At 44.0% G+C, this 19,674-nt stretch overlaps 1 protein-coding gene across 6 annotated transcripts in view; it reads left to right on the forward strand.

The window, feature by feature from the left end:
• The window catches only part of Tnik (TRAF2 and NCK interacting kinase), a 400,539-nt gene that overhangs the window by 295,129 nt on the left and 85,736 nt on the right, over positions 1-19,674 (forward strand). For all 6 annotated transcript variants that reach the window (XM_029475111.1, XM_021158657.1, XM_021158658.1 and 3 more), the window contains 3 exons: positions 592-767; positions 7,466-7,532; positions 13,987-14,191. In XM_029475111.1, coding sequence (XP_029330971.1) covers positions 592-767; positions 7,466-7,532; positions 13,987-14,191 — 448 coding nt within the window. The remainder of the gene's footprint in view (positions 1-591; positions 768-7,465; positions 7,533-13,986; positions 14,192-19,674) is intronic.

Below are 19,674 nucleotides of genomic sequence, written 5' to 3' on the forward strand. Positions count from 1 at the left end.
ACAGAGAGAAACCCTGCCTCAAGAAACAAAACAAAACAAAACAAACAGAATTGATCCGATCTGTGTTCTTTTTATCATATGAGAATCTTGTTCATTCCCATGAGGCAACTGCCTCACCCCTCCTTCCTCAGTTTTCCACACTCTGGCTGGAGTTTCATGTCAGATGGACGCTGCTCACCGTAGAGAATGTGGTCCTCCCGAGTCTGTAAAAGTCTGTAAAGAGTCGAGAGTGCTTGCCTGTCTTCTTCCCTTCACAGGTCACTGCCCTCTTGGTTCCTTCTGTGCAAGCTTGTGCTCCAGTATGAAAACGTTTCCATGTGTATAACTACCGTATGTTATCTTGTGTCTATGTCAATGGTGGTGACACCCTCGAACTTCACTGTGCTGATAGACTGAGAGATGATCTGTGATTTGTTGGTTCCCCATGCTCATCAGATGGACCGTTCTCTCTCTCTCTCTCTCTCTCTCTCTCTCTCTCTCTCTCTCTCTCTCTCTCTCTCTCTCTCTCTCTCTCCTCACATTTCAAAAGGTGTATTTGCTTTTCTTTTAGGTTAGCATTCTATCAGTGAATTCATCTCTTTTGTTTGGCAGGTCAAAAAAATTCCAGTCATTTATCGAGAGCTGCTTGGTAAAGAATCACAGCCAGCGGCCAGCCACAGAGCAGTTGATGAAGCACCCGTTCATACGAGACCAACCTAATGAGAGGCAGGTCCGCATCCAGCTGAAGGACCACATTGATCGAACAAAGAAGAAGCGAGGAGAAAAAGGTTAGTTGCCCGTTTGTATTTCAGAACAAGAAACAAAAGGCAGATCGCTGTGGGCTCTTGGTATATTTGGAGGTGACTGGAGATTTCTCATAGGCTGCATTATTCTTTCGTGTGAAATCTGCCTGTTAGGTCAGAGCCGTGGGTATTAGTGAAAAGAAATTACCACCAAAGGCAAATCTCCTTGGAAAAATTCGACCTGTGAGTCATATTTCTTTTAGGCACCAAACAAAGCCATGATGGGTGATACTATGAATCACTTTAGACGACAAGTGACTTCTCTTAATTCAAATGAATATTCATGTTCCAAAGAGTGACATCTACACATGTCAGCCAACCTAAAGACATCGTCTGATTGGCATTTCCCTGCATTGACAGTCTTCAGCATTGACGTTTCTATGCTCCAAGACTTGAGTCTGTTCTTTGGAAGTCAGAAAAGAATTTCTTACAACGTTAGTAGATGCAAAAAGACCCCTGGGTTGCCAAGCTAGCAGTGTGGCATCAGAGTTCAACCTGAAGATCCCTGAATGCACTTCCTCATTTTATAGATGCACACATTCCTCTCCTGTACACTCTTCCCTGTGTCATGGAAAGCACAGGAGCACAGATGTGACACATTGGGACTGTGCCCAAGCTGTTGGAAAGGAGGCTTACAATCCTCCTTGTCCCTGACTTAAGTGAAAGCTTGCATGTCTGCTGCAGGGCTTATGGCCAGATGAGCATAAGGTGGGGAGGAAGGGGAAGTTGGAGCGTGAAAAGGAGGATTATGAAGGTAAAGAACTCACTGGGTGGGGAGCAGGGGGCAGTAGGAGTGAGAGGCAGTTTCAGGATAGAACGACAGCCATTGAGAGTATGGTGGGGGGAAGCAGAGCTGACCAGAGACTAGGTTGGCTGTGTGTGCTTCTTCTTGCCTCTCTCTCCTCCAACATCCTCACCACCGCCCCCCACCCCCCACCCCCCGGGTAGTGGAAGGTAGCAGACCACACAGGAGGAAGTCACTCCTGTGTGTTTTATTTCTTTGATTTTGTAATAACACAGCAACTTGCGTGAGCCGAGGCTTGAAGGTGGGTGATAAATAGACTGAATGGACAGGTAATGTGGTGAGAAGATCAAGGAAGGACGAAGTATCTTCAGTGATCCTTCCAGCAAAGGGTCCCTTCTTTATTGGCCAGTTTCAAGGACTCTCAACGAGTCCAGTTAGGGGAGAGTCAGAATGGGAAGTTATGAGGCCTCTACCTCCAGTTAGTTGTAAGGGGACAGGAGTAAGAAGTCATGAGGTCCCAAAGAGCTGGAAAACCTCTGACTTTCAACTGCTCCTTGTTCTTATGGTCTTGGACCATGCCATGGGGTGAAGTATTCAAAACAGAATTTGAGAAGAGTATGCCAAATATACAACCATTAAATACCCACTTCTTTAAAGGGGAATTCTATTATACTATCGGTATACTGAATAGGTTAAATGTTCTGAGTGCTTTGAGGTTCAGATTCTGGGTTCATATTCTAACTGTACCCATTACAAATTATGCGAAACCTACCCCAGTTTTCTCATCACTCAATTATGGCTGGGAACCACAACGGTGTAGCTTCTTGCCTGGCATCATTGCAAACACTAAAGATAATATATGTAAAATGCTTAATACTGTATCTGATACACAGTTAAACACTGATACATACTTAGTTCATTCTTTATTGATCCATCACTTTTTGGAACTATTCAGGGTGAGTTTCTGAGGACTCATGACCCATGGATACAAATTGGAAAAATTTATGTTTTACATTGTTTTCAAATTTGGGAGCTACAAGTACTGAAATTTAGCGTAGAAATTGTCACACCATGGTCACAGGAAGACTACTTTTAATATTCCCATTCTCTAGAGTGTGGCAGAGCAGGGTTCTTGGTAATAAGTGCATGCAAGAGATATGTCTAAGTGAAAAGGAAGCAGGATTGCTATTTTGGCTTGAATCCACCATAGCCACAGTTCTGATTCTATTGTAGTCTGTTCCCAGAGCTTGTCTTGGTTAGACAAGCTCTCTTTCCATTTGTTCGAGCTGAAAAAAAAATGACTTACTTTGATCTCTCATATCTTTATAACATCTATTGATTTATTTTGTTATGTGTATGGATGTGTCTATCCCTGCTCGAGTTTGTAAGCATCATCTGCACGTGATGTGCTTGGAGGCCAGAAGAGGGCATCAGATGTCCTGGAACTGAAGTTGCAAGTGGTTATGAACTATGCCATGTGGGTGCTAGGAACCAAATCCAGTTCTCCTGCAAGTGCAGTACATGCTTTTAACTGCTGAGCCATCTCTTCAGGCCCTCTCACATACATGCATACATGCATACATGCATACATGCATACATGCATACATACATACATACATACATACATACTATATGGTAACCACAGAGGCTGAAAGAAGGCATCAGATCCCCTGGAACTAGGGTTATAGATGGTTGTGAGGCAGGCACCAATCCTGGTTCTCTAAAAGGTGCTCTTAACCATGAATCCACCTCTTCAGTCTCTAGTCTCCCTCCTCTCCAGCCACCCCCCTTTTCATTACTTCTTTGCAGGACTAGCTTTTGATAGAATTGAAGAGTTTTATTTTCTAATATCTTATGATTTTTGACCTGATAATTTTCCTTAAGATATATTGACACCTACTGACGTCATCCTATAGTACAAACACAATCAAGTCAGTTCTGGTAAAATATTAACATCAAGGAGACTGACAAGTTAAAGTTCTTCTTTAGAAAATCGAAGCAATTTGAATCTTTCTGTGCTTCTTTCATTCACAACAATGGCCTTCATCAGGTAAGACTTCTGCGCGGTATTTTGAACTCTCAGTTCTTCCATTTTGAGAACGCATTGTTTTGGAATGAGTTATTGATAATTTACTGCAGAGTCTTTATACTTGCTGAAAACATTAGCTATAAATAGGTAGCCTGAAAAGTCCGTGCTCATCTAAACTGAGGCTCCCTTGTGATTTTACAGAATGCACCTGAACTCATCATGCATTGGCTTCCTTTATTCTCTATTCTCAAAATATAGGTAGTTAGCCAATCTTTTTTATTTTTCTTTCAATGTGAATACTGCCTCCTAATGGTAAATAGCAAAATTGCAATTTCAGTCCTGTTGAAAGGCTACACAAATGTCTTCAAGTAGTAATTAGTAGCTCACAGCAATAAGGAGTAAGGACAGTCTTGTGACATCTTCTTTTACTTCAAAGCTTCTCTAAGGACTTCTCATCCCCTACAGAAAAGTCTGCAGCACAGCACATTTAAGGATCTGGGAGTCACTGTACCTTTGGTATCATCTGCTTCCCCGACATCCGGATACCTAGCTTCTCAGGACTTGCGTTTCTTGAGCATGTAACACTGCCAGCCTCACATGAGGGCATATCGTTCGCAATGTCATTTCCTGTCTCTTCCAGTTGCTGCCAGCAGAAGGGTCACTGGCCTTCCAAGCCCATCTGCTTTACCTCCACGGTGCTCCACCACTGCTCCCTCCCCGTTCTGAGGAAGGGGTGGGGATAGGGGCAGGTCGCTACTCCCTACCCTCACTCCCATTGCCTTCTGTATGCTTCTGTTCAGGATATAACATGGTGAGGAGACACTGGTTCTCACACTGAAACAGTCCAATACTGAAGTCTAAATACGCATCCCAGGTTGACATTTTATTAATATGAAGGCATTCTCATTTGTAATCTGACTGCCTCCCTTATTTTAGATTATTATCATAAGTAAATGAGATAACAAATCTAAAATATCTAACACTAGTTGCTTACATGTGTAATACCTTCCAAACATTCACTTTTTTTATAGTCATGGAAATGATGATCATACTCATGTATGTGTCTTGCTCATTGTATTTTGTTTCGTTTTGTTTTGTTTTATTAGATATTGTCTTTATTTACATTTCAAATGTTATCCCCTTTCCTAGTTTCTCCTCCAAAAATCCCCTATCCCCTCCTCCTAACCCTGCTCCCCAACCCATACATTCCCATTCCCAGTCTCGGAATTCCCCTATACTAGTGCATAGAACCATCACAGGACCTAGGGCCTCTCCTCTCATTGATGACCATCTAGGCCATCCTCTGCTACATACACAGCTAGAGCCACAAGTTCCACCATGTGTTTTCTTTAATTGGCAGTTTAGTTCCAAGGAGCTCTGGGGGTACTGGTTAGTTCATATTGATGTTTCTCCTATGGGGCTTCAGACCTCTTCAGCTCTTTGGGTACTTTCTCTAGCTCCTTCATTGGTGGCCTTGTGCTCCATCCAATGGATGATTGTGAGCATCCACATCTGTATTTGTCAGACACTGGCAGAGCCCTCAGGAGAAAGCTATTTCAGGCTCCTGTCAGCAGGTTCTTGTTGGCATTTGCCATAATGTCTGGATTTGGTGATTGTTTATGGGATGGATCTCCAAGAGGAGCAGTCTCTGGATAGTTGTTTCTTCCATCTCTGCTTCGAACTTTGTCTCTGTAACTCCTTCCAAGGGTATTTTGTTCCCCCTTCTAAGAAGGGTTCTGAGCTTCTAGGCTAATATCCACTTATCAGTGAGTGCATATCATGTGTGTTCTTTTGTGATTGGGTTACCTCACTCAGGATGATATCCTCCAGATCCATCCATATGTCTAAGAATTTCATAAATTCATTCTTTTTAATAGCTGAGTAGTCCTCTGCTTGTGGACGTTGTACATCGTGGTGCGCACTAGGCTCCGCACCACGATGTACAACGTCCACAAGCAGGGGTATATGCCCAGGAGTGGTATTGCTGGGTCTTTCCATAGTACTATGTCCAATTTTCTGAGGAACCGCCAGACTGATTTCCAGAGTGGTTGTACCAGCTTGCAGCCCCACCAACAATGGAGGAGTGTTCCTCTTTCTCCACATCCTCGCCAGCATCTGCTGTCACCCGAGTTTTGATCTTAGCCATTCTGACTGGTGTGAGGTGGAATCTCAGGGTTGTTTTATTTGCATTTCCCTGATGATTAAGGATGTTGAACATTTTTTTAGGTGCTTCTCAACCATTTGGTATTCCTCGGGTGAGAATTATTTGTTTAGCTCTGTACCCCATTTTTAATAGGGTTGTTTGTTTTTTTTTGGAGTCCAACTTCTTGAGTTCTTTATATATATTGGATATTAGCCCCCTATCAGATTTAGGATTGGTAAAGATCTTTTCCCAATCTGTTGGTGGCCTTTTTTGTCTTATTGACAGTGTCCTTTGCCTTACAGATGCTTTGCAATTTTATGAGGTCGCATTTGTCAATTCTTGATCTTACAGCACAAGCTATTGGTCTTCTGTTCAGGAATCTTTCCCCTGTGCCCATATCTTCAAGGCTTTTCCCCACTTTCTCCTCTATAAGTTTCAGTGTCTCTGGTTTTATGTGGAGCTCCTTGATCTACTTAGATTTGAGCTTTGTACAAGGAGATAAGAATGGATCAACTTGCATTCTTCTACATGCTAAGCACCAGTTGAGCCAGCACCATTTGTTAAAGATGCTGTCTTCCTTCCACTGGATGGTTTTAGTTCTTTTGTCAAAAATCAAGCAATCATAGGTGTATGGGTTCATTTCTGGGTCTTAAATTCTGTTCCATTGATCTACCTGTCTGTCACTGTACCAGTACCATGCAGTTTTTATCACAATTGCTCTGTAGTACAGCTTGATGTCGGGGATCATGATTCCACCATAGATTCTTTTATTGTTGAGAATAGTTTTTGCTATCCTGGGATTTTTGTTATTCCAGATGAATATGCAAATTGCCTTTTCTAACTCTATGAAGAATTGAGTTGGAATTTTGATGGGGATTGATTGCTTTTGGCAAGATAGCCATTTTGACTATATTAATCTTGCCAATCCATGAGCATGGGAGATCTTTCTTTCTGCTCATTGCTCGTTGTATTTTGATCACAGCTAAGGCAAAGATTCAAACTAAATACACAGTTTGTTTATTATTTTACTGAATTAAATGAATGTTCCTTGTGAGTCAACCATATTTACCAATTATATATATATATATATATATATATATATATATATATCCAAAAGTGGGATTAAACTTAGGGTTGCCTGCATATCACATGTTCTAAGCTTTTGATATAGGCCAGTATAGGGAGATCTCATATGTATATGTATGTATATATATATATGTGTGTGTGTGTGTGTGTGTGTGTGTGTATATATATATATATATATATATATGTATATATTATCAAGTAGCTATGTTGTACATGCTTCTGTGTAGTGTACTATCATGTGCTGACTCACACCAGCACTGCCACAGACTGGCCAGTGATGTACAGCTTCAGTGTCAGTAGGCAATGAGAATTTCAGTGCCCTTGTCTTATGGGATTGCTGCTACACATGTGGTCCATTGACCACAGTTTGGGTCTGTGGCTCATGGAAGTACTTAAAGGGGATGGGGTCCTCTCTGGGCAGCAACACCATGGTCTACAGCAGTGCCTCTCAACCTTCCCGATGCTGCAACCCTTTAATACAGTCCCTTGTGTTGTGCTGACCCCTAATCATAAAAGTATCGTATTGCTTTCTCATAACTGTAATTTTGCTACTGTTGCCAATCATCATGTAAATATCTGTGTCTTATGATTGTCTTAGGGTTATTCACCTCCGCACAGGGGTCGCGACCGACAGGTTGAGAAACCCTGCTCTACACTGACATTCTGTGGTCTCTCTCCAGATGAGACTGAGTATGAATACAGCGGAAGTGAGGAGGAAGAGGAAGAGAATGACTCTGGGGAACCCAGGTATGAGGAAGAAGGCTAGGCCTTCTAACTTCTACATTCGGGGCTGGGTTTGCTCAGAACACACTTTCTGATTTATCAGTCTGCTTTTAAGACTGTACCAGGATTTAATGTATCACCCACATACACACTCATTAATGTGTGGAATTTTCCCTAGTCAGACTCTTTTTTAAAATGTTGAAATCAGCATATTCTTTATCTTGTCCCCCAAGATGTATGGCCTGTATTCGTGACCCTGTTTCCTCTCACACGTGGATCTACAGTGGGCAGGGGGAGAAGCAATTATCTGGCTCTTGCTGCACTGAAATGTTTAAAATTGCAACTGTGGGGAGAGCTAAGTGACATTTCAGATTGGAGTCATTCGGCTCATTATGTAGTCCCTCTAAGAAGCCCTTTCAGATGTCCACAGTCCCTGGTATGTGCCTTGATATTTCACACAGACCAATCTTGGAGGAGGTAATTCTAGAAAAATCAAATTATCCTCTAGATATGAACCGTGAGAGAAGCGTTCATGCCACCCTATTGTCCCTCTGGAACTCAGTGCTTCTTAATCGCCATCGTCTCCACATTTAGAGACTTTCTTGGTTTTGAGGCCAGCTTTTTTCCCATCTGTATCTGTGGGTAACTGCGGGTGGTGCTTAATGGTGCTAGGATTTCTCTGTGGACAGGAGCTCTGTTCATCCCACTATTAATTGGGGAGGAAAGAGACATGCAGGAAACTCACTGGCCATTATGGGTCCCTGCCCTCCAGCCATCCAAGGTTTTAATCAACCCTCATATTGTAATGAGAAGACCAGTTATATCACTAACACAGAGTGCCCTGTTCTGTGAAGGGGCCATGCTGCAGATATAACCTAAACACCATATTTCCATCTCCCTTCCTTTCCTTTTCCTTCTTTTCTTCCTGTGTGTGTGTGTGTGTGTGTGTGTGTGTGTGTGTGTGTGTGTGTGCAGCACATGTGAAAGCTGTTCTAGTTTACTGTGTGGTTGCTGTGATAAAACACTAACCAAAAGCAACTTGGAGAAGAAAGAATTTATTCTCTCTTGTAGCTTGTAGTCCATCAGAGAGGGAAGTCAGAGCGGAAACCTGGACCCAGGACCTAAATCAGAGACCACAGAGAAATGTTGGTTACGGGCTTGCTCCCTAGGGCTTGCTCAGTCTGCTTTCTTACACAACCAGGACCACCTGCCCATTGTGGGCACTAATCCCCCACAGATACACCTAGTGGTCAATCAAGTAGTTACAGTGCTTCAGCTGAGAGTCTCTCTGCCCAGGTGACCTAATTTGTGTCAAGTTGACAATATCTAACCAGCGAAGAAGTTAAAAGATAACCTCAGTTATCATCCATCAAGGGCTATCTTGTTGTACATACATATACATATACATATATATATATATATATATATATATGCATGTATTTTTATTGAAAACAAATTTGTATATATGATATTCTGATGAGTTTCCTCTCCCCCAACTCCTTCCAGATCCTTCCTATCCACCCAACTCCATGCCCACCCCTCTCTCAACAACAAACAAACCAGAATAAAAAGAAAAGAGCACAAGAAACACACACATGCAAAACAAACACAAAAGCACACAATTGGAACCACAGTATACAAGCACAAGGCCAGTAAGACAAAACATGCCAAAACAAAGCCATTTGAAACAAGTCTATAAAAGTACTGACAGTGCAATTTTGTGTTTTGAAACAAGCTTTCTCACTGCCTGGCACTCCCTGATTGGGCTGCACCAGCTGGCCAGTGAGCTCTGAGGATCCTTCTATCTCTACCTTCTAGCACTAAGATTACAAGCATTTGCTACCACATCCAGCTGTTTTTACATAAATTCTGGAAACCACATTGACATCCTCACACTTGCTTTACTGACTAAGCCATCTCTCTAGCCTCTTTTCTCTTTTAAGCCAGAGGGTCTCAACCTGTGAGCCTCTACTCCTTTGGGGATCACATATCAGGTCCTACAGATAAGATATTTATATTATGATTCATAACAGTAGCAAAATTACAGTTATGAAGCATCGACAAAATAATTTTATGGTTGGGGTCAGGGGGTCACCGCATCATGAGGAACTCTATGAAAGGGTCCCAGCAATAGGAAGGTTGAGAACCACTGTTAAGCCAACTCAACCCTGACAGGCTCCACTCTTACTAAGCCACCCTAAGAGGTTGAGACTGAGGCCACAGGGCCATTAGGTTTTCTCTCTTCTCTGCCAGGGGATTTATCAAGGTTAAAGACTGCAGGAGAATTCTTTTCTTGCATCAAAATATGTTAGCTGCCCCACATTAACAGCATAGCTGCATAAAGATGATGACTGTCTAACAGTGCCGTGCAAAGTGAATGTTCCTCTAGAGGAAAAGACCCTGTTCCCTGCTTCCAGACTGTTAGCTGTCTCCCCTCTGACTGTTCTTTGAAAACTGAGAAACCCTGTCTTTCCAAGACTTTCCATATGCCAGGGATCATTTGGTAAGCCACCAGCTGTAATTAGAATATGTCATTATGTCATGGAGGAGATTATGCACCAAGTACCATTTTTTGAATATGTCTAATTAGTCTTCTCGAAATCCTAAAAGTTTGTAAAAAGACAATGGTGTCCTCACTTTATGCATGAGACAGCACGGTCATACACAGTGTTAGTAACTGAATTGTTAATGCAACAGAGGTTTCCTGGTAGTTCAACATCACTTGAGATTAATGGAGCATCTTTGTGTGCATGTGACATTAGGTTCCCAACCTGGTCACCTCTGTTTATGGCATATGACTTATGTGCAACAGGACCACCATTTAAACATTGCTTTAGAGTTTTACAAAGGACAATAAGTTGTAGAGGGGGTTCACAGTAGACTCTCAAACTCCCATGAAAGGCCCTCAGCGAAGCCCTGTGTCTATGGCAGCACCTCACCTTCTAACAACACTCCAAACCAAACTGCTACTCTTGTCAACTGCCAACACCCTGCTCCCATCCTACAACCCTCATACCATTTCCTGACAGTGCTGTCACCCAACAGCCCAAGTGAAACTGTAAATCGTCCCTCAGCACATTAGATCTGTCCACAGGCCTCATTCATTCTGTCCCCAAATACTTGTTTGAGGTTCAACCCCCAATGCTTGCTGTGTGAAGTCTCCACTGTGAAGCCTTGTTAGCTTCATTTACTCTCCTGTACCTTGCAGACCATGGGTGCACTGTGAAGCCAATGGAGATGCTAACATTATGATGATGCTGAGCAGTCAGCCTTTGTGGGCATGTGTGTGCACCTTCCCATGTGTGCACACACTTCACTGGTTGCCTGTCTCTAGCCACTCTTGTCTTTACTAGACTCCTTCTCCATGACTCTACCTCTGGAGGCCCATACAGAGTGTCATTCTATGACAAGACCAACCTGTTTCTGCCAAGGACTCTAAACTTGCTTTCCCTTTTGCCTGGAGCCCCTTTCCTCTCCATCCACTACCCTCCTTGAGGGCTGCTCTTGACAACCCTGTTAAAACAGAGCCCCAGTCCTCACCTCAGCTCAAATTTTAAACTCTTTAGCCTTCCAAACTGTCATTTTGGTCCTATCTATTACTATATGGTATTTTATTATCTTTCCCACAAGAAAGTAACTCCAGAAGGAGAATTTGTCTGGCTGTTACAGGGGTTTTTCTGGAATATCACCTTCTCAGAGGAAAGAATTCAATAGAGAAACACAGTTCAGGCAGAAGTTTACTTCCCAAAGCAAACACTCTATAGAGGATTAGAGCAGGGGATTGTAGCACTATGGATGGACTTTAGAGAAGTTGTCAGGAATCTCTATAAGATAGATACATGGGGCAAAGTACTGATTGTTTTATTCTCAAATCATGCTGGACCAATTCTTCCTTTTAGCATATTTCTTCCCATAATCCTCTAGAAAATCCCACTGAGGGGTGACAAAGTCATAATGTAAATGACATTATACTGATGGGTGGGAAAATTTCTGGCACCTGAATTTTGGATATTGCAGTAAATCTCTCAGCAGCCTCAGGGGCATTTAACCATGAAGAGGCAGAGGCAGGAAGGTCATTATAGCACATCTGATCATGGTATGAGATGATAATGGATCTGATCATGGTCTAAGACATTGGGCTGACTGCTCAGTCCTAACATCAGCAGCTCTATCAGCTTCACAGTGCTTGGAGGATTTTTGGAGGAGACACATGCTCAGGTCAGAGCTGTGAGTGTGGCACATGTCTGAACCATGGGTGTCATCCTTCAGAAGTCCACCTTTTCTTTCGAGATAAGATCTTTTATTGACCTGATGCTTGTACAGTAGGCCGGAATAGCGGGCAAGTAAGAGTCAATTGGTAGCCATCTCCTGGCACTGGGGTTACAGATGCATACCAGCCCTCTCAGCATTTAATGTGCACTCTGAAATCAGACCTTGGTCTTCACGTTTGTGCGGCTAGCATTTCAGCAGGGGAGGTATCTCCACAACCTGAGTGGCTTGGGTTACTTTATATCTAGCTCCTTTTAGAGACTGCTCAGGGTCCATGATTTGAAGGTTTGTCAGTTACGAAGTGAGGCTCATTAGGGAAACCTGTGGCCTGGGTCCCACAATAACCCATCAGGTTGAATAAACGGAAATGGGACTTTCAGCACACCCTCTTCTCAGCTCCATGGGAAAACTCTGCTTATTAAGCCCAACGTCTACCATTGACCAGATAGCCTTCTGAGGCTCGGTGGGTTACTGGGGACTCTTCATTAGTGAGGCTTCTCCTTCTATGACCTTGTCTGGGGAATTCTAAGCCCTACACATATGCCTCTACCTGAGGAATGTCACGGATGCTCCATTCGATTGCAGGATCAGTTTCTTTCTCCCAATAAGAGCATGTTTAGCCAGCACCCGAGATAACTGAGATGCTTGCACATGCTAACGAGGCACTCCAGGTACCCTAAGCTCCCAGCCAATGACCTTTGCTCATCCTGGATGTGCCTACCCTCAGCCTTAATCGCCCTAAGTAAAGTTGATCTGCCTCCTGGTAGCAGGTCCCAGTGTGGTCACTTACTGTCCATATTCACAGGGCTTCCAAGCCCGTGGCTCACCTTCTCTGCTTCTACTGACCTTATGGATTCTATCACCCAACGATCTACGAGAGCAAGGAAACCCCCATTTCTATTTTCTACCTGGTCTCTAGCTGGCGCTACCACCCTACAGCCTATCCTAGTACCTGCCCCATAGCAGAAATGAGGAGCTATGTGTTCAGTGAGTTTCTTTTAGGCAGAAGCTGTCACAAAAATTTAAGGGACTATGCTAAAACATAAAAAACAAAACAAAACAAAAAAAACCAATAAAACTAAAAGTCATCATCCATCTCCCTGATAGGTAGCCATGGAGAAGCAGAGGCCATAATTTTCAGCTGGTAACGTGCAGTTAGCTTTGAAATGGCATCCTGGGACCACCAGTAGTACCAGACAGTTTATGTCCTCTACACACACACACACACACACACACACACACACACTATGTTAGACAGAATCTAGGAATCAGTTGCCCCCGTTGCAGTCCTGAGTGTATGGTTTACGCTTAGACCCACGCCCTTCAACAGTAAATATGGAGACAAGCCCTGGGCTCCGTGGACTGCACAGACGTGGCCTGAGAGCTTGACTTTTGTCAACCTAGTCTTTATCCTTCTTCCTCCTCGTCCATTGCATCTTCCCTGAGCAGCATAAGCTCTGCCTATTGGGCTTTAGCTGCCAAGGAGGTGCATGTGAGGGCATCTGCTCTCATGAACAGCGTAAGATTCTTTGCTGCTCTGTGTGTGCATGTCTGTGTACTTGTATGCACGTGTGTTTGCGTTGTGTTATTGTATGCGTGCGTACTCATGTGTACATAAGATGCACCAGTTTAGAGACCAGAGAACAACCTCTGGTGTTGGTCCTTTTCCTTCTGTCTTGTTAGAAACAGAGTCTCTCATTGTAAATGTCTGTGGATACTAACTAAGCGAGCCGGCCTCCCGACATCTGTCTCTGCCTCCACCTTACCAAAGGAATGCAGTATTACAGATGCATTTGCTATTGGACGCAGCTTTTTTTTTTTTTTTTTTTTTTTTTTTTGGCGCGCGGAGGGTGGGGGATTGTCTATGGATCTGAACCCAGGGTCATGGTTATATAGCAAGTGCTTTAACCACTGAGCCATCTTCCCAGCCCCTGATAGTTACTCTTTTATGTGGAGATAAACTTGCCTAGGGCTTGGAACTTATATATTCATTTAAGTCTTAAGAAGCAAATCTTTGCCTTGCAGTGGAGATGGGGCCATGAGGACAGGCCTATGAAGGGTGTGATATTCCGTTAGGGATGGAAACAACCTACATATGCAATGGTCGACTTGAAAGTCGAGTAGAGCACTGTTCTCTCCCATCCCCCCAAAATGCACAGTAGCAATGGCCCTGACATAGGTGGTACCTCATCTTCTTTCCTGTCCACAGCTCCATTCTGAACCTACCAGGGGAGTCAACACTGCGAAGGGACTTCCTGAGACTGCAGCTGGCCAACAAGGAGCGCTCAGAGGCCCTGCGGCGCCAACAGCTGGAGCAGCAGCAGAGGGAGAATGAAGAACACAAGCGGCAGCTACTGGCTGAGCGCCAGAAGCGCATTGAAGAGCAGAAGGAGCAGAGGCGGAGGCTGGAGGAGGTGAGGGCCAAGGCACTGCCACAGCCACCTCAGGCTTGAGGCACTGCCTGCTTGGTACACATGCTCTTTGAAAAACATCTGTTTAAAAAGGCCTTCACTCACACTCAGAACAGGGCCAAGACTTCTATCCTTCCACTCATCGACCTCTTAGGGGAGGCTTCCTTGACCATCTTATTAAGATAGGGCCCCTCTCCTTCTAGCATGTTCTACTTGTCTCTCTTCAAATGGCTCCGACCAACTTCCAGCATTCTGTACATGGCCCCAGCTCCCCATTGGAAAGGATCCTGTCTCTGAGGACACAGGCTTCTTTATTCCTCTGGTCTTCTTCAGTACCCAAAATAGCATGTAACCTATAGCTTGGGAATATTGTGGAATGAGTAAATTGACATGCAAATAACTGAGCCAAGGATTAACAGGTCATAGACAAGCATTAACTAAACCACAATGAACAGGTTAACCACAGTGATCAGGCAGGTAACCCAGTGCTAAGTAAATAACACCAGGCCCTGCGTTTGGATTCTCTTCTGACACCAGGAGCCACATCCTTCTTGCCCAGGACACACCAGGCTGCAGCAGGCAAGACCTGTGTCCAGCAGTGGCTGCTACTCTCCTCTGAACGGGAAACTACATCATTGACCATGGTTTCTTGAATATCCTGTCCCATTCAAGGTTCTTGCTCTTTGTTTAATCCTCCTTCTTGGGACTTCCTCTACATTTCCAAGCATCCCTTCTTCTGCCAGATAAATGAGAGCCTCCTACTGGGGAGATTGAGAGGCAAATGAAAGGGTCCTTAACTGTAGGGGAGCAAGGTGGTACTATTTTGGGTCTCCCTAATGCCAACCTGCTCCTCACTCACGAGGTCCCTGATTTTGCATTTAAAGAAGACCCTCTAGAGAGTGAGGTTATAGATTCAGATCATTATTTATTTATTTATTTACATCCCCAACAATGCCCCTTCCCAGACCACCCCCACCCCTAAACAGAGTTCTACCCCCGATCCCCTTTAACAGCCCACCGCAGTGCACATTTTCTCATTTAAATCTGGGAGGGCCTCAGGACACTTTTCAGTAAGTCCTAGCAGCCCCATTAAAACCCTAGGACGTTGTTTTCAGACCACCAACAATAATCCTCTATATTTACAATGATTTGTTTGTTGAGTACATCTGTGTGCAAGCTACCAGGCAGGCAGTTGCTCACATGTGGAACACACTATCATTTTCTCCCACAAAGTGCATATTCTGTTTTGCTTCCTTTGTCATGCTATGAGATATCTGGGATTTCTTTATTTATCATGTCTAGTGATCATGAAGCACTGACCATATGACATTTAACAAGGAGGACAGTGAGGAGTAACTATGAGGAAAACATACAGTATATGTGTATAAAATACTGCAATTATTAATATATAGTATGCGTGTATAAAATACTACAATGAAAGCTATTACTTTGTACATAACGTTTTTTAAGTTTTTAAAAGAAAAAAGAAAAGATATGTAAAGCCAAGAGGACAGTGGAGTGAGACGAGGAGGTGACTGCCAAGCACAGGTGCAAGCTGGCCTCTCAGATCCCAGTGTTCATGGTGAGCGTTCATGGAAACAGTAACCGGAAACCAGGGCCTCGAACTCTGATCCTCAGAGTTCAGGGCCTGAACTCTGAGACTTCTGTGAGCAGCGATAAGGACATAAAGTATGTGTGTGCATTTAGGACACTGGGTATAAAGGATGCCCATCACGTGAGCAGTGTAAAGTCCGCCTGCTATCTTCTGTTCTGCATGTGGTGGATGGAGGCCCGTGAACAGGGCGTAGGTGAATGTGCATGTGAAGAACAGAAGTGACAGGTGCAGACGTGACCTCGGGTTACCCCCGGGGTACAGATGGACAGTCTTAGTCAAGTTCTGGCAGCTGTTCTGAGCTTTCTCTACCTGCAACCTGTGCCTCTTATATTGCCCCTCTCCCCACTCCCAGCCAAGAGCCACCGTTTCCCTTAATCTCTTAGGCCTCTGGAATACCATGACTCTGCTCTTTGGAGTTAAGACCTCCTCCTTCTGGGTAGATTTCGTGCTAAATACTCTCTGCCCTGCTTTTCTTGGTATGGAATTTCCCAGGTCTCCACTTCCTGGGGCACCACAGCCTCTACTACTTGGGCTCCATTTGGATACTGGCTCATTATCATTGGCTTCAGGTTAAAGGCACTGACCATGCAGCCCTAGAAAATCCACACTGACAAACCCATAAGCATTTAACATTCACAAAATGCACACGATGTAGAGAGCACATGTGGCCTGGTACATTTTATAAATTAATGTTTGTGTATCTGTGTTAGTGTTCATATGGATGTTCATATGGAGGTGCACATGCTCAGAGGTGTGTGTGCTTGATTATGCACATGTATGTACAGGTCAGGAGAGAACCTCAGGTGCTGTCCAATTCTTATCCCTGGTGATAGGTTCTCTTGTTGGACAGAAACTTGCTAAGTAGGCTAGGGGCCTACTATTGGGCCAGAAAACCTGTTTTCATCCACCCAGTGCTGACTTTGTAAGTATGCACCAGGACACCCAATTTTTAAAAATATTTTTTATTGATCCTTCGTGGGTTTCATATCACCCAGTCCTGCTCATCTCCCTGTCCCCTCATATCTGTCCTTTGCTCTTACAACCTCCCCCTCCAAAATAAAACACACACACACACACACACACACTACTAAAAACAACAGCAACAAAACCCAAAAGCATAGAAAACATCTCATCATAGAAGCTGTAGTGTGTCACAGTGTACCCCACAGTGTATCCCTCTGCCCACACATCTTCCCATGCAGATGTTTGTTGCAATGAGTCATTGGTCTGGCTTAAGATCTCTGGCTTCTGTGAGAGAAGCTAGTCAGCTCGCCAGGTCATCCTTATCAGTGCCACCAAGGCAAGCTCTCCAGCACTATTCAGCTAGGCCACGCAATGCTGCCATCATCTGCAAGAGGCAAGTCAGCTCTACTGCTCTCATGCACTTCGGGTGTCTCACCTATCTCCAGAGCCAGCTCCACTGTGTTGCCCAATCAAGGCTCAGGGACCCATTCTCCCAAGTGCTGCAGCCTGCCAGGGGCTGGAACCACTCACCCAAGGGGCTACTCAAGAATAAACTCTGTAGATGACGATGTCATATCAAGGGTAATATCAAATGCTATAGCTTAAGGGAGGAAAGCAAATTGTGACATAAAAGGTTGACTGTAAGTACTGAAACTGAGTACCAACAATCGTTGCCATCCAGAGATTCCCTTCCTGCATCCCCTTCCTTATCTGCTATCCTAGCCTATGGTGAACACTTGGGTCTCTGGTGGCTAGAGCAGAGACTTGGGCTGCATAGACAAATCGGAACTATGGAAGTCTATAGTTCTTCTTGAGGACTTAGCTTCCTTTTGATCAGATGGGCTTGTGCGAGCACCCTGTGAATTACATTCCAGTTCTGAATAAAAGCCTACTGGCCGTCACAGAAATTGTGGGGCTACAGCTGTTATTTGGGGACCCGCGGTGTCAGTCTCCACCAGGAGTTTCTAAGGACACTTTCTGTGCCCTTTGTTCCTGACGTGTGCCTGTACGGATATGGCTAGGATCTAATCAGTTTGTAATTCACAGAAGGACTTTGACTGTAAGCTGAGTGTAGTTATGGATCTGTTAGACAAGGGACATGGCCTGTGGCTGATTAAATGGTGGGACGCAGACCAGTTTTGGTCGGTAATATAGTCCAAGAACTTGTTGAAACTCAGCCAAGGTGAGTCAGTTCATCTCTGGTGGTAAAAGTATCTAGGAATCCTCTCCTATTTTTTTTTTTCTGGTTTAATAAGAAATTTTTATTACCCAGCTGAGACCAGCCCTACCTATCTGCATTAGATGGACCCTGAAGGGCTTGTGGGCCTGCTCTGGTAACAGACTAATTATTTCAGATCAGGTCCTGGTGATGATTTATTTTGTGTAAAATTTTTCAAATGATACCAGCAGTTTCTTTCTGCTTGCTGGGAGTATGCCATACCTTCATTTTAACAGGAATACCGTAACACACAATAGGTCTAGCTGACTCTAGGACTGTGTTGCCTTCAGCCCTCCCCTCCCCTGCTTCCTGTTCTCCACAGGGATGTGAGTGGGTAAATTTGCTGTTCCCATTAGAGTTGTACTGAAGACTAACCAGGAAAATGGAGAATTAGATGTCAACAGTCATCAGGTAGACAGATCTTCTAAAGGATGTGTCAGATCTAGGATTGCGGGCCACAGTAAGGAGACCCACCTAGTGATTAGATCCGGGGTACGTTTATAGTTTGCTGCTACCCTGTTTGCTGTCAGGTGGAGCTCATGTCTGTTCTTGGCACTGACTCTTCTGTCAGAATCAGAAACCACCTCACTGAGACTATGTGGCAGGGACTTATATCTAAAGGAGCCACTGGGTAGAGTAGGTGTTCTTAGAATCTAAATAGTTTCTCTGAGGTGCTGTAGCATAGCCCTCACTCCAAAGCAGAGAAAGGGTGGGTAGTGCCTATCTCTTTAAGTGTGCTGGGCCACCCTGCAGGCTCAGTGGGAAACAGCTTGTTTCTAAGCCTACTCACCTGAGTTTGCTCCCTAGGACCCATATGGTAACAGGAGAGAACCAACTCCCACAATTTTCCCCCCTGAACATCACACATGCACCATAGCACAATGACAGACACACATTCATTCACAAATAAGTGAATAACATTAATAGAGAAGGATTTACGTCAGCAACGCCAACTAAAAAAATCCAGATGTGATGGTCCACACCTGTAACCTTAGTACTTGGGAGTCAGAAGCAGGAGGGTTTCTATGAGTTCAAGGCCAGTTTATGATAGATTTCAAGAGCCTATCTCAAAGCAAAATTCAAATAAGTCAGCTTCAGGCCCTCATGACTCTCAGGGAGGCCCAGATCACAGCTTCCTTTTTTTTTTTTTTTTTTTGGTGGGACCCTGGGTGCATTCTTTAGCTTTCCTCAGCCTCAGTTTCTACAAGTATAAAACTGGGGGTAACAATAGCATCTCGTGCAGCTATTAGGAAGAGTAAACCAGGTGATTAGCAGAAACCTTGCGCAAATCGACAACACATAAAGTTCCAGGAGCAGTAACTGCTGTTTTTCCTGACTAAAGTCAAAGGAATTTCCAGCATTTGAGCATCTTCCTGTGTGCAGTGAAACCTTGAGTTTATGAGAATAAATGTACCAGAAGATGAACACCTTCTCATTCTTGGGAATGAACACTTGTTACAACCCCCACTCAGAACGTGGTGAAACGGGAAGCCGTCTGGTAAGTAGGTAGAAGGGTAACCTACATCAACTTTGTAGGTCCGGAGGCCAGATTTAATCCTAACTCTATGGTCTTGGGCAGTTTACTTAATCTTGTCAAGCCTTAGCTTTTTTCTCTTTCTTAATTAATTAATTGATTCACTTTAATTTCCAGTATCAGCCACCCCTCTCCTCCTAGTACCCCCTCACACA

This window comes from Mus caroli, chromosome 3 (assembly GCF_900094665.2).
Source record: "Mus caroli chromosome 3, CAROLI_EIJ_v1.1, whole genome shotgun sequence".
Taxonomy (NCBI): Eukaryota; Metazoa; Chordata; class Mammalia; order Rodentia; family Muridae; genus Mus; species Mus caroli.